General features: G+C 35.3%; 2 protein-coding genes across 3 annotated transcripts; both read right to left on the bottom strand.

Annotated features, from left to right (window-relative positions):
* Window positions 1-3,907: 3,907 nt before the first annotated feature.
* On the bottom strand, window positions 3,908-8,489 carry LOC117618889 (synaptotagmin-3-like). Of its 2 annotated transcripts, XM_034348650.1 has the most exons (13): window positions 8,375-8,489; window positions 8,135-8,271; window positions 7,355-7,453; window positions 7,198-7,248; window positions 6,922-7,045; window positions 6,715-6,833; window positions 6,510-6,611; window positions 6,345-6,419; window positions 6,134-6,210; window positions 5,632-5,878; window positions 4,665-5,033; window positions 4,395-4,520; window positions 3,908-4,302 (listed from the first exon to the last, which is right to left on the bottom strand). In XM_034348650.1, the coding sequence occupies exons 2-13, from the start codon at window positions 8,243-8,245 to the stop codon at window positions 4,174-4,176; spliced, it is 1,629 nt and encodes a 542-aa protein (XP_034204541.1). In that variant the 5' UTR covers window positions 8,246-8,271; window positions 8,375-8,489; the 3' UTR covers window positions 3,908-4,173. The 2 variants fall into 2 exon arrangements, with proteins under 2 accessions (XP_034204541.1, XP_034204542.1); XM_034348651.1 differs by lacking the exons at window positions 7,198-7,248; window positions 7,355-7,453; window positions 8,135-8,271; window positions 8,375-8,489 and adding an exon at window positions 7,115-7,145.
* A 2,385-nt stretch (window positions 8,490-10,874) lies between these two features.
* LOC117619648 (synaptotagmin-3) lies at window positions 10,875-14,232 on the bottom strand. The gene is made up of 12 exons (XM_034349647.1): window positions 14,122-14,232; window positions 13,646-13,744; window positions 13,493-13,543; window positions 13,280-13,403; window positions 12,854-12,972; window positions 12,648-12,749; window positions 12,468-12,542; window positions 12,283-12,359; window positions 11,946-12,195; window positions 11,449-11,838; window positions 11,106-11,234; window positions 10,875-11,003 (listed from the first exon to the last, which is right to left on the bottom strand). Exons 1-12 carry the CDS (start codon window positions 14,230-14,232, stop codon window positions 10,875-10,877), a joined length of 1,656 nt encoding a protein of 551 aa, XP_034205538.1.
* Window positions 14,233-15,228: the final 996 nt, after the last annotated feature.

The raw sequence follows: 15,228 nt of genomic DNA, 5'->3' as shown, positions 1-15,228 counted from the left end.
AAAATAAAAACTTTTGATCTTGATAACCAACTCTCTTGTTGCCTTATTTAACAAATTCAACTCTCTTGGAATGTTATCTATTTCCATGTATGTACAGACAAATAAACCAAGCGGTCCTGCTTGATTCTTTGTACTCACTCATGAATCATGATCAATTCCTTTTCCAGCAGCTTTGGTTGATTAGTATAGTTTCTACCTAAAATGAGAAGAAATTAAAGAGTTCAAGTTTAACGAGGGTAAATTAAGCTATCTATAATTTTATTCATCTAAATATCGATAATGTATCAAATACTGTAAAATGCGCGAAAATCCTTTTTTTCTTCATATAATATGTATAAGTATAAAAGGAATAATAATAATGTTATGCAGATAAGCAGCAATATTTAGTGTTAGTGGCTGGTTGTCAAATCCCTCTTTTTTTCTTACTTTGGCTAATAAAATAGCGTTCAAAATGTTGAGTGGATCATGCCATAATCTCCTTCTACAGGCCCGCCTGTTCATAATTTATTTGACAAAAAGAATACCCCATTACAACATGTATGGCTCAAATTTTTTATATTTTTTATCATGAATGACAATTGGCTTTGGCCCCCATGCTGCGCTATGGATCATGATGATGAATCATTGTTGGCCATGGAGTCAAATGGTGCCATTTTTTTTAATCATGCAAAAAATTTCTTTGAATTTTCTTCTTCTATATATATATATATATATATATAGAAGAAGAAGAAAAATGGCACCATTTGCCCCACATGAGCCGATCATGATAAGTTTGCCACACGTGCACATCATCACAGCAGTCCTTTTGTGGTTCCCATGTCAACAGGGTTGACATTACGACTAGATCTCATCACATGATTTAGATTTCTCTTTTGTTTTCCTCTGAATTTATTTCCCATTGCTTTTGCTTGTTAATTTTCTTTTTCCCTCTTTTGACTTTTAAGAGCCTAATTAGGGTTCTTGATGTTTTGATATATTCCATCTAGATTTCCCATACCGTAGAAAACAACACTTGACCTAAAAATGAAGTAATTATAGAATGCTACGATAGTACAATCACGTAGTACATTTTGTATACGTGTTATAATATAAATGGACATTTATTGATATTATTCTCTAAAATGGGAAAAATTAAATATTGCCGTCCACCCATATTATACACACGTGTATAAGATGTACCACATTACCATAATACCGTAGTATTCTCCTAGAGATGGTAAAAACATTTTAGGAAGAATTTCGAATACAAATTTAGGAAAATATTCCGAAAATGAAATTTGTAATATTCCCAAAATAGTTTTATTTTCCTATGGATTCTTTTCACAACCAAATGGGCCTTAGAAGGAGGACCACAATTCTTGTTCTTCCTGCCCTTCTTTTTTTAATCATGCAATCTCCCTTATTATAACTAGAAACCGAAAGAAGAAAGAAATAGAAGAAACTTTTCAGCACAATGTAGGGTTTGGCTATGTCTATGGTCATCATATTGGCCCAATATTTCTTCAATAAACAAATTGTTTTATTTTAAATTCCACCTAAAACGATGTGTTCAAAGTTTCAAACCTTGTAAACCTAGTGATGAGTATGATATGTGTTCATATCTGTTTTATTATAATCATATATTAACATGGTTTCGTGTGTATTTTCAAAACATACAAAACCTTGGTCGATGAACCCATGCACATCACCACCCTCAGAATCTGTCATATCGATTCAATGGTCAAAAACTGGCACTTGGGAATTTTCAACAAAACCCTAAACCCTAAACCCTAACCACTATGCTTTGATAATTTCTACAAGAATAGTAGGCTATGGCAGGCATGGGTTCTTCGAGAAGAATCGTGCTTGAAAATTACAATTTTGATGTAAAATGCTGCCTAATATATTCTTGGAAGACTATTGAGTTGACCAAGTTATTTGTCTTGATATGCTATATCTTGATTATTTCCTAGGTTAATTTTGGCTAAAAGTGAAAGTGTACTCATCAAAAAAAGGGGGAAAAGGTTGGTTCTTGCCAATAGGTGTGGCCTTGGTTGAAAATTGAAATTGGGTAAAATATTCCCCTTCCCATTAGGGTTTGGAATAGTATATAGCAGTATAGGCACATTACACAGCTTTGTTCTCTATGCAAAAATACATTCTTCCATATCTCTATCTAGAGTCAGTTGGATAGTGGAATTTTTGGGAGTTTGTGGGAGAGAATTTGTATCTCCATTATTTTGAAAATATTTGGTGATTGTCTACTGAGAAAGAGGCATCAAGAATCTCTCACAATCACAAGAACCTTAAAGAGATACATGACATCTCATGAGCAGCTTCTGAAATTGAGAGTGTGCTGCTCACAGTGCACTCTGCCTCAAAGGAGCCTCAAAGCATCCAACAAGACACCAAACACTAAATCCAAATCAAGACTTAACCATCATGTAGTGAAGTGAGTGGGAGTTCCCTATTCCCACTTTATACACTACTCTCCTACCCTCATGGCTCATGGCCTCATATAATAATATCACAAGACAATACCCTTTTAAAAGAAAGAAAGAAAGAAAAATGCTGTGGCTTTTTAAAATGCTAAAGTTATTCCTCTCCCCCACAAAAGAACATCAGCAAGGAACCAAGAAAGTGACCCCCTTTTTATTTCACCCCTCCTTTTGAGAGCACACATGCATGCCTCACACAACACAACTAGCCCTAGCAAGTGAGAGAGAGAGAGTAATGAAGGGTTCCTAGCAATGAGTGGAGATCCATTATAACAAAGAATCCTCATAAAAACCCTTTGTGGGGAGGGGATAGGATTCCCTTTTACTACCTCTAAATTTGCCAGACTTTCTGGGGCAAGTCAACCAGAAAGCTGACCCTTTTTATATGCAAGAGGAATCCCTACTCTTATGGTGCTCCCCACTTGGGTAGTGAAAGTGAGATTAAGGGCATTGGATGTCTTGCATATTTTAGAAAATACTCAAATTCATGCTTTACTTAAATAATTAATCTCTTTCTCTCTCTTAATTTGTATAAAAATTAAGTAAACTACATAACTGATTATGTTGAATCAACGCGATCAACGGTTATTAGACATTGACGCATATTTGTACATATATCAAATCTATTGAAGGATCAAATTTTTTCAACGCAGATTTGTTCTAGGTTCTCCCTTCTTTTAGAGAACATACAAATATGATTTGTAGTGTAGAATAAAATACAATGCAAAAGCTGGAGAATTTTTTTAGTGGGAAGGCAGAGATTATGTAATTAAAATATATTTAATGCAAAAGCTGGAGAATTTTTTTTTTTCTTCATCACTCGGTTGATATAGTTTGGAACATTAATTATTACATGTATGCTAATCCTCTAATACTCTTTAATTAGGATAATATAAGATGGACTTTAAACCATGCATATCCACTATAGGGAACCAGTAGCTAAGCAGCTTTTTACCTTAATTATGATGTCACATGTACTGATCAACAGCAAGTCAAACCTAATCCATGCCTCCACTGGGGTCCATATGTTTTAAGATGATGTCCATATTTGGGATTGTGCAAGTCCTTTTCAAACTTTTTTTTATCTATTTTTCTTTTTTTTTCATAATTTTACTTTTTATCAGCATATTCATGTATGTGTATGTGCATCATGTATCATAATGCCTTCTGGGTATAGTGGGTTTTGGCATCATTGGGTTGGGCTAGGTTTGCTCCATTTGAGCTTCGTCCTCAGCTTTGAATGTGACTTGGGCTTGGTCTGGCCTCAGCTTGCTAACGTTTAACCCAAAGCCGTTGCCCTTTCCAAATCAATAGGGGAATTGTTTTGCACTTTGCTGCTTAACAATTTCTTTAGCTTTAAGCATGCTTCATAATTGCCAACTTAATTATACAACATTTGGTAGATTTAACCTCTCATGGTAACTGTTTGTTGGTCTGGTAAAGCACTAATTCACCAAAAATTTAATAGAAAACTATTAGAATGAAAAGGAAAAAAAAAAATTTGTTGAAGCCCATTTTCTATGAATGACTCTACTCTAAAGATTGAAATATCAAAACAATCAATTGAATTCAAGAATCTCTCTCTTCTTTTCCTCCCATTTCCTCATATAATCCTCTGTTGTAAGTTGTAACAATTGGAAAGGTCAGTTGAGACTTGAGATTACTTGCAACTCATAGTTTTTCAGTATCTCATGTCTCAAGCCTTTGTCCAACTTAGCTCTATGTGTATCCTTCCGTTGTGTGAATCAATCAAATGGTACTTTTGGTTGATGCGTCCATTGTGTACAACATCGGCGAGATTGATTTCTACGTACCCCAACGATTCCTTCACATGAGGAGATGTGTAGAATCAGAGCAGTGCAAGGCATGTGAAGAAGATAGGCGCATGTATAAGGAGGGGAACAATGATAACCATACCTTCGCTCGGAAAATGGCTCTGCTTTTGCTCATGACCTCAATATAAATCTTGTCTTGTAAAGGAGGCTCATCAAGCATAAATTGGAAATCTTCATTCCAAAGTGGATCACGACTTTTTTTCACCATCTGCGAAGAAAAGGAGTTTGTACCATGAGTTAAGAAAACAGGTAAACTGTGTATTGTGAACTTGTGACACATGCCTATGTTCACATCTCTGAAACTCTTGTTGATAATAAAAAGGAGCTGGTAATTATCAAAAGGGAAGTTCACCTTAGTTTTCTTTTCTTCACCTCTGAAGCAAAGCAAAGCATAAGGATTGTTGTGATGCTGCCCTTCTACATCCTCAGCTCCCTGGATCAGAACAGATAGTAAACCTGCTCCACCGAGGGACTCGGAACTGTCTGAGGACCTACTAATTCCACTTTCACTTCTCCCATATTCATTACCATAAAGCTTACTGCTTTCTGATTTGAAAGGAACGAAAGCAAGCTCCACCACAATTTGTCCCCTACGCTTCTTGTTTTGAGGATCATTGATATTTGTGTTCTTGACCAAATCCAGCACAAGTTCCTTTGTCAAACCGGGTGTTAGCACTTTTAAAGGAACTAACTGCATTCCCAATTTGTCATGTCTGCCAACCTATAAACAGAAAAGAAGATTAACCTGAAATTGAACCTTGTTGACAAATTCAAAAACTAACAAACAGAACCTTTCTTGTACACCTTCCTAAGAAAAACTTATAGAGACACTAAATACTAATGATCAACAGTGAAAAGATACTGCAATTACTCTTCACTTTTTTTTTTGGTTATTATTTTTCACCCTTATTTAGCAGACTGGTGAAAGATGTAACTTTTTCAATTTTTTTTTCGGGAATATTTATCAGATAGGAACATTTCTAACTTAGTAACGACCAATTTTGTGAGAACTAACATATGGAAATCTGGTGAAAATGGGAATTATTGTTCTCTGAATTTGTTTTCAAACAAAGTTGAGATCAGGGTTCTAGAACCAATACCAATGTAAGAACAAGGACCTCCTTCTGATTCCTTTTTCAAAAGGGACAAAAGACTACATCATTGAAAAACTTCAAATTCCTTAACATTAAGCATAAATCTAAGCAACAAGGGTTCACATAAACTGTGGTAAAATTGCAGGAAATAACAAAAATATGGATTAAAATTCACAATTTTATTAAGTCGTATTTGAACCAAAAGATAAGAGGTGAGGGGAAAACCTTGTCCCAGTCATAAAGTTGTAACTCGAGGGCTTGAGTTTCAGGATCCTTCACAAGAAGCTTGAACTTCTCATTCCATTCTGGATTCAACTTCTTCATCTTGACTGTGGTTTTCTTTGCTGGCAACCTATCTTCAGTAAGGCTTAGTTTGACGTAAGGATCAGAACTTCCCAAAATGTCCATCTTCAAAAGTTTCATTGCTCGAACAACTTTGACATGAAGTATACCTACAGGCTTCTTGGCCACTCTATTGGAAGATTTAAAGGGGAAATTAGTTTTGTAAAGAAATATTTGAAAGAAGAGCACTAATAAATTTTCTATAAACAAATATAGCAACATTCATCTTTGTGATGGCTCCACATCGGTGAAGCCTCATTCAACATGATTGATTCATGACTTAAAATGGATATAAAGAGAATAAAATATATAACTAATTAATTTTTGGTGAAAGAAGGGGGCTAAATGTTCCAAAGCATAGCTATATCATCTCATAATTACTCACACTGAAGCATCAAGAACAGGTATTTCAAGTGTTTGAGGCCAGAGATAGAGGCTTGCGACTTGTTTTTTGATGTTCTCCTGCAAACACGTTGATGATTAGTTAATTCATACCAACCAACCTCTGAGCAAGCATAAATTGTCTAACACAACCATCCAAACCCAGTTAACTAAAACCCAAAATCCTACCCAGAACAGAATTACTGGTGTAGTACCTGAACAAACCGATAGAGGCCTGGTATGGACATGATATCCCCTCCCAATATTTTGATTCCAAAATCTACATGTGGCTGCAGATGGATGGAGAAAATCATTTTATCAGTGCAATCTAAATTAAAAAGTACAAAAAGAAAGAGCGAAAAATTATGCTCTTTTGAGACCTTCTCCAATAAAGACACCACAATGCTTGCAAAACATGGAAAAGTCGGCACGAGAGGCTTTAAAGTTACCCGTGGCGCTGCAAATACTTGCAAATCCACTAACTGAGAATAAGCACAAATCAGTATTCTGAAAATAATGCATCAAATGTAGTAGCATATAAATAAAAAGATTTTTCCTTTCAAGGATTGTGTCTTCATTTCTTACCTGAATCGTAATTCTCAGAGACAACAACTTTAACACCAGAACTATGTTGGGATTACCAGCCCATCTAAATGCCGGTTCCATAACTAATTCATTCTCATTAGTCTCATAAACTTTTAGACCTGAAAGATTCAAAAGGTAACCAAAATATATGATAGTAAATCTGGAAGTGTTGTGCTATGCTTAGATTATCAAAGTGAGTAGACTAACCATATATTATGGGCGGCATAGTTCCAAGACTTAACTTGTCAAACTCAATTGCCTCAATGTGAAACTTCCCTATGTACTCTTTGAAGATAGGTTGTGCTATGCTTCTTATTGTACTACAAATTGCCTGGAGATTAATAAACTGATTCTCAAATACCAGAAGATATAATAAAAGAACTGTTAACCAAATTATCACCTTGTCAAGGTATGGCCACATATCAAAGAGAAACTTGTTTAGCCAAGAAGAGATAATAAAAGAACTGTTAACCAAATTTTCACCTTGTCAAGGTATGGCCACATATCAAAGAGAAACTTGTTTAGCCAGTCTACCTGCACAACAATACGTATAGTCAGAACATAGATGTGAAGGCTTAGCAGCAGTGAGAGAAAGAAAGAGCAAAAGCTTGATGTAATAGGATTAAAAGGATATACTAACTCGATCATAGTCGCTGAATTTTACCCACATTGGAATTTCAGGTAGAAGACCTTGCAAAGTACATGAATCTAATTCATGCAGTGGCCTGACGACTGGATCCTGCAACATTAAGTATGTTGAACACTTAACAGACTAAACACGCTTCACAGTCATTTTTTTTAGAAGTGTTTCTTTGATGTTTATAGATTCAAAACCAACCTCTTAGTTACAATCAAGGATTCAAGAGGGGGGAAAAGCAGGGGAGGTGAAGTTAAATGAAAAATGAAAACTTCAAGTGATCCTACTTAAATATTCCCCAGAAACAAAACAAACAAAAAAGCGTCCTTGTGAAGCTTCAAAATATAGGACTATGGTGGTTGAATTAAAACCATGAATTGGATAGCGGATTTCACTATTCAACGCTTAAGCAGATAGACATGCCAATGGCAAATGCCCCCGGCTTACTTTGCAGCGTAAAAAAAGACCACTTTCTCTGATTTGAATCTCCAGTAAAACGGGAAATTCTCTGAAACAAATAAGCAACCCAGTATTCTAAACGCATCTGATACAACAGTCCAACTTAAACTGTCCTCTCAAATAACAGAAGATACAAGCTAAAAACTAACACAAAAATTACAATTTGAGGTTCACAGTTTGTTATCCATGCAAGACCGGCAAGTTGAAGAAATTTTTCAATCTAAAATACCCAATTAAAGCCTTGAAAACCCAGTAACGAAATGCTTCAAAGAATCCTTACAAAGAAAGATGCAACAAGAATTATAAACATATATAATAGGTTACCTTCACTTCCTCAGGCTCTGAATAGATGAAAAGGAAGAAACCCACCAAGAGTCCAAGAAGACTTCCAATGCCAAAACCAAAAATCCCCAAGAGAGTGCTGAAAAGTCCCATATTCTCAAGACTGCAACTTCAAGAAGCTATGGAAGAAAAAATGCAATGACAGAGGAAAAAAGATATCAATAATTCAACAAAACCAAAAAAGAAAGGTCTTTTAAGTGAAAAATTAACTTGGGTAGGTACCGAAACACTGTGGAAGAAGAAGAGCGCCAAAAAACCAGAAAACACGGCGGTGTCGTTTCACCTCAATTTGGCTTCGAAGTTTCAAACTTTGAATTCCTTTGGCTCAAAGGAAACTACTGCCTTTGTCTGCTCATCAGAGCCTCCCAATTGTCTCTACGTGTACATGTAACTTGTAGTCATTGTGACTGTTACGTTCTCAATGTTGGAAATGACATTTGCACCCCTTTGTCACCAAATTAAAAATTTTCTTTCAAATAGAGTATTATTTTTTAAATTTGTTTGTTTGTTTATTACAATAAGCACAAATTTAGCCCATGTCTATTTATGTCATAAGAGCAGGGATCTTGTAATAATTATAAAGGTTTTTGTCCATGTAATTTTTTTTTAATACAAGAATAAGCAAAAATTCATTTTAATCTAATCTAAACTACGGGAATGGAGAATCGAACTCAGGTGCAGAGTGGGGAGCACATCCGTTCTAACCAATTTGACTAAACCCATGTCTGCATCCATCTCAAATTTTAATCTTCTATGTTGGGTTTCATTATCTTGTATATCAGTTCAATTATGTTCCACATTTTGCAATAAAGGGAAGATATTTTTCGCACATAAAAAGGTTTTAATTTGAGTAGGAAAAATAGTAATTTATATGTAATCAATTGTTGCATTTGTTAAAAAGAAAGAATATCTATTTTTTTAAAGTTAGCCAATAGGGTCTAGTGGAAAAAGGCTTTGACTTGCATACCAGAGGTCTTAGATTCGAATTTTCATAACATCTTAGTTGTATGTGTATGAGAAACTCCTCACCCCCTTCATGTAGTTTAGACTATCATTTGTATTTTTTTAAAAAAAAATTTTGACATGCTTTCAGAAAATGTACATATCGTAATTAATTGTGCTTATTTGTCTTTCCCATCAACTCACCAACTTGCTTTCCATGCTCTATCTTTTCTGGTGCTCCTTTTGACAAAGTTGGTGACCCAAAATAGACCCAAAATTATTTGTAATGACGATTATTTGCTAACTAATTATAAAGTATACATTCATAGGGAGATAAATAAATATCTTCTACAAAATGATATTGTCGCTATGTATGTAATTGGGATATCAAAACAACTAAGTAAATGTTATGAATGAATGAATTCAATATACGGTCACTTGAAGAGTATATAATAATTTTATTAGAGCGCTAATAACAACTCCCGAAATAAAAGACAAATCGATTAAACTTTGATATGTGCACTGCAGGACGACAATAACAATATAAATTCGATAGAATATGCCTGTGAGTCACACACGACTGAAGAAATCTATAATTCTGTGAGTCACACCTAGGACCCTACTAATGGCCAACTAATAAAAGTCATTAACTACCTCTAATCAGCTCTATAATATCCAATTATATTCTAATATTCTGTTTGGACAACTAAGTCAGCCTGTTAACCTACGACAACACAAAAGGTTGTACGCCAAAGTCATATTTTAATTTGATTGTAATCTTTAAAGATGCCATTTGGCACGTTAAGATTGATCTAAGAGATTGGTCTTAAGATAATAATTATTTAGGGAAAAAGGGTCAAATGTTTGGAAGACTGATATCAGATATCATCATGAATAAGCCTTCCTGAGTTCTAACTCACAAATAGATTAACTATTAGCATGCTAGTTCTCTGCATTATGTATAAAATATTAGATTTGCTAGATATAAAATTCTGTTCACATTTGCTGTTGAGATTGCTAATTGTTTGATTGTAGAAAACATTTTATTAATTATGATGAAAGATTATTCTTGTTGTCTCAGAACATCTGCAGATGTCAATCTGGAAAGCCAAATCAAACAATATGATGTGCATTATTTGTGTGGATTTCTAGTTTCAACAAAGAAAACACTTGTATTTGTTGAAGAATACACACAGTCCCACATTGGAAATTTAACAAAATAGAAAGTCTCATATAATAAATGGCTCAACTCCTAATAACATTGCGGTCTTTTGTATAAATTCCACATATGCTAAACAGGTGGTTAAGTTGGAGACAATATCGATGTTGCTAGTGATGGGCCAAAGTTCCGTCCTTCTGAAATTTGAATAGTATTGCACTAATGATTTTTAGTAAAACCAAAAACAAAAACAAAAAAAAACAGAAGATGTTACATTATTTTATACAAATAGCACCCAAAGAAAAAAAAAAAGATTTGTAATGCATTTTTGTATGCGACACTGCGCTTAATTCACAGCTTCAGCGTTAGTATCAGCAAACAAATCCACCTCTGCTCTCTGTTTTCTAAGCTCTGCATCCAAACATGAAGTTCATTAAACAAAATATATAAGTGTATAATCTTTCGGTGTTGAACATGACCTGATATTTTACCTCTCTAATAAATTTAGGCCAATAATAATCTTCCCAGACTAAGATTGACTCATGTTCATGGCCTGAAGGGTTTGTGTGCTTTCTTTCACAGAGTCAAGACCACTCCCTAGCTTTCCAGGTTCCATATGCCTCAAATCATCTTCCAGCTAATCTCAACATGTATCATCCCATTCTTTGAATTGATTAGGTGGTATTTCTGGTTGATCCGGCCGTTGTGCACAACGTCTCTAAGATTAATTTCCACATGTCCCAACGATTCCTACGCGGTCGAAACAGAATTAAAAGTTCAAATGCTTGTAACTTATGTGCAGAAATTGTTGCTACTACTAATTGCTAAGTATAAGTGGTTGAACTCACACACCTTCAACCGGAAACTAATGCCTGTCCTCTTGCTCAGAACCTCAATGTGAACTTTCTGGTCCAAAGGAGGCTCATCCAGCATGAACTGAAATTCCTCGTTCCAGCGCGGATCACGAGTTTTCCTAAGCATCTGAAGAAACCAAATTTGTGTCATATAAGGGTGAAATGGATAACCAGGCATACAAACTTGAAATACACCTTTGCTAACACAGCTTTGGAGACTCATACTGCTGTCTTGAAATGGAATATAGCATCCACTGTTATCTAGGAGACTATGAAATTGCTGCTTAAAACCAGAGTTTGACAGTAGCAACGAGTTCATATTTATTGAAACCAAGACTTACATGCGTTTTCTTCTTTTCTCCTCTAAAGAGGAGGAGAGCATAAGGATTATTGTGACACTTCCCCTCGACATCCTCGGCTCCTTGGATCATAACTGATAGTACACCTGATCCACCTAGGGTACCCTCATCTGATGACATTGACATATCAATTTCGCTTTCGTGTCTCCTATAAGCTTCAATAGGTCCACTGAATTTTCCACTATATTTGCTCGTGTCTTCTTTGAAAGGCACAAAAGTTAGCTCAACCACAAGCTGCCCTCTTTGCTTCTTGCTATGAGAATCAGTAATATTTGTGTCCTTGAGCAAATCGAGCTTAAATTCCTTCATCTCATGGGGTGTTAGCTGTTTGAGAGGAACTAACTGCATTCCTATCCTATCATGCCCCCCAACCTGGAAGAGCAAATGCAAATGATCAGAAACAACCACCTAACACGTAACTACACTATTTCTTTGCTTCAATGTCTGTGTTTAATTTGAAAGAAGTAAAGAGAGGTAACCTTGTCCCAGTCATAGACTTGTAACTGAAGAACTTGGGCCTTGGGATCCTTCACAATAAGCTTAAACTTCTCATTCCACTCAGGGTTCAAGTTTTTCATCTTGATACTCGTTTTCTTTGCTGGTAGCCCATCTCCAGTCAGGCTGAGCTTGACATAAGGATCAGATGATCCTAAGATATCCTTCCTCAAGAGTTTAGTTGCGCGAACAACATTCACATGTAATATTCCCACCGGCTTCTTTACGGCCACTCTGTATGAATAAAAAGTACATAGTTTGCTCAAAATATTTCTGTAAAGTGACTGAGCAAGGAACGTGTATCATCTCAAATTAGCTTACGTCGAAATGTCAAGAACAGGTATTTCAAGAGTTTGAGGCCAGAGATAGAGGCTTGCAACTTGCTTCTTAATAGTCTCCTGCAGGCAATTATATTTACATAGTTGATTCATATCCAACCAACCATCCAAATGTCAGACAATCAGAAAAAATCCCAACTCCCCATGAAAGTATTACCAGTGCAGCACCTGAACAAAATGATAGAGGCCGGGTATAGACATGATGTCACCTCCCAATATTTTCATTCCAAAATCAACATGAGGCTGCAGACAGTTCAGAGAAATTCAGCATATGAAACTTGTCTTATTATTTACCAAACCTATTTAAGGTACGAAAAGGGATACAAGTTAACTACAGCCTCTGCTTACCTTCTCCATCAAAGACACCACAATGTTTGCAAAACATGGAAAGGCAGGCACAAGAGGTTTCAAAGCTATCCTTGGTGCTAAAAATACTTGTAGATCTACTAACTGAAATGAAGTTTAATCAAATTTCTGAAACAAACGGATCCACATTGAAGAAAATAAAATTCTTCATTCCTCTGTCAAGGAATGCTTCTTTAGGTTCTTCTTACCTGAACTGCAATAGGTACAGACAGAACTTTTACCACCAAAATTATGTTGGGATTGCCAGCCCATTTAATTGATGGTTCTAGGATTAATTCCTTCTCATTAGTCTCATAGACTTGAAGACCTGAAAATTTGTAAACCAAAATAATGATAACAACACAAAGACAAGTGAATGATGTTTTTTTTTTTGTTACTGGAAATGTGATCGTTCCACTACGATGCATACAATTATATATCAATATGATTTCTTGGTCATAAGCTTTGCTCAAAATTTCTTGAAGCTTAGGTATTATATATGATATCTTTCTTTCGTTCTTTTTGGGGGCATCAAATGATGTGCTAACCTTAGAATTTTATTTTTGGATCAATACCAATTTGCGCCCATGATTTATGCAGTAAAGCGAATTAGATGATGCTGGGAGCAAACTCACCATAAAAAATAGGAGGAAGAGTTCCCAGATTTATTTTCTCAAACTCAATTGATTCAATCTGAAACTTCCCAATGTACTCTGAAAATATAGGTTGAGCCACACTTCTTATCATACCTCCAATTTCCTGCATATTATGTTAAAGTCATGTCTCAGACAGACATAAAGGAAAAGGAATAAATCAAAAAGAACAATGGCTAATGATCAGAATATCACCTTATCAAGGTAAGGCCATAAATCTGAGATAAATTTATTCAACCAGTCTACCTGCACAGTTGTGGAATGAATAAAGATATAGCTTACAAGCAGCAAGAGAAACAATAACAGAAACTCTACTGATGAGTGAGGTGATTGAAAGGCGATACTAACGCTATGATAATTAGGGTTCTTCACCCACAATGGAATTTCTGGAAGAAGATCTTGCAAGGAAAGTTCATCTAACTCATAAAGTGGCCTGCTTACCGGATCCTGCAAAGTATGTCAAGTTATTATACAGACATGTTCTGCACGATGTAACATTGTTCTGTTTTGATTTTAGTTTTTGGTATTTGGATTTTCATTATTCTGAATGAAACAATCGCACTCATAGAATGAAAAAGGTAAGAAAATCAAGTGATTATAATTCCTTTAGACAAATCAACCTATTCATCTTTTTTTTTTCTCTCTCAAATTTCAAAAAGAAACAGTAGTTCCATTGCACCCTCACCTCAGAACACAAGATAAATTGTTACAAAATAAAGTAAACTATGCAATGCAAGACAGGTAAATAATTCATCCAGGACAATACATGTTAAACAAAAAGAAAACAGAAAACAGAAAGAAGAGCAAGATGAAAATGGACTTACCTCAACTTCTTTGGGCTTTGAATAAATAAAAAGGAAAAACCCCACCAAGAGTCCAAGAGGGATTCCAATTCCAAAGCCAAAGATTCCCAGTAAACTGCTCAGAAACCCCATCTTCTAAAACCTCACAAAAAGAAAAGAAAAGAAAAGAAAAGAAAACTCAGAAAACCTGCATGCATTGAGAAAGAGCTAAGACAATGAATGAAGGGTTGATTTCCAGCAAACAAAAATGACCAGCGATAAACTCTAGAAGAACGTACTAAAAAAACGTAACGAATAAACTCCCAACTAAAACCGCCAAAACGGAGACGTTTTTCAACTAGTTCAAACACAACCAAATGTATACACAAAAGAGCTGCAAACTCTAAACATGATTAAGGAAAGAAAAAAAAAGAAGACATAATTATTAATAATACCCTTGTAGTTGTTGTATGTTGGGATATTTCAAACTCTTGGGATCCACATGAAATTAATTTGAAAGCCACGTAAACCTCAAAGCATGAATGATCTAGTTTCCATTGTGTTGATCCTTGTTCTGGCAATTGTTATAGAGGTTATGGGTTGTTTTCAAGCTGTCGAAAGTCCATTTTAATGGTTAATTTTAGATTTTGTGTGGATGTTCTTAATTTGGTTACAATTATTCCCTAATTCAAGAGTCCTTTGGACCATTATTATATCTCAACAAAATGCGATTGACTAGAAAAAAGAGTTTTACTTTAACGGGATTTGTATTAAATATTATATTATTGTCAATCGTTCGCAGTTTGTGTCTTATTGTAACCATGCTAAGTTTGTTCTAGGCAGTGTGTCTTCAGACACTTGGCTTGAAGAGGGTCCTCCAAGGCCAATGTGTCTCTACTAGTTGACGTTGTTATTTTGGTTTTGTTTTTTAGTTTAGTTTGTAGCCTTTATGGAGCGTGTGACACTCTTTTTCCTTCGTCTCATATTTTTCTCACTGAGTTTTCAGAGACAAGGTTTTGATGAGACCACGTTTGTTCGCTCAAGTCTGTAACATTTGACAGTTGAATGAAACCCTACTATTTCAAAAGAAAAAAACTTGGATTTCATGAACTAATAGACTTGGTTGGTGAAATTTCTTTGACCATATTT

This window comes from Prunus dulcis, chromosome 2, assembly GCF_902201215.1.
Source record: "Prunus dulcis chromosome 2, ALMONDv2, whole genome shotgun sequence".
NCBI lineage: Eukaryota > Viridiplantae > Streptophyta > Magnoliopsida > Rosales > Rosaceae > Prunus > Prunus dulcis.
The sequence above is the reverse complement of the archived record's forward strand: the minus strand, read 5'-3'. Positions and strand labels throughout refer to the sequence as shown.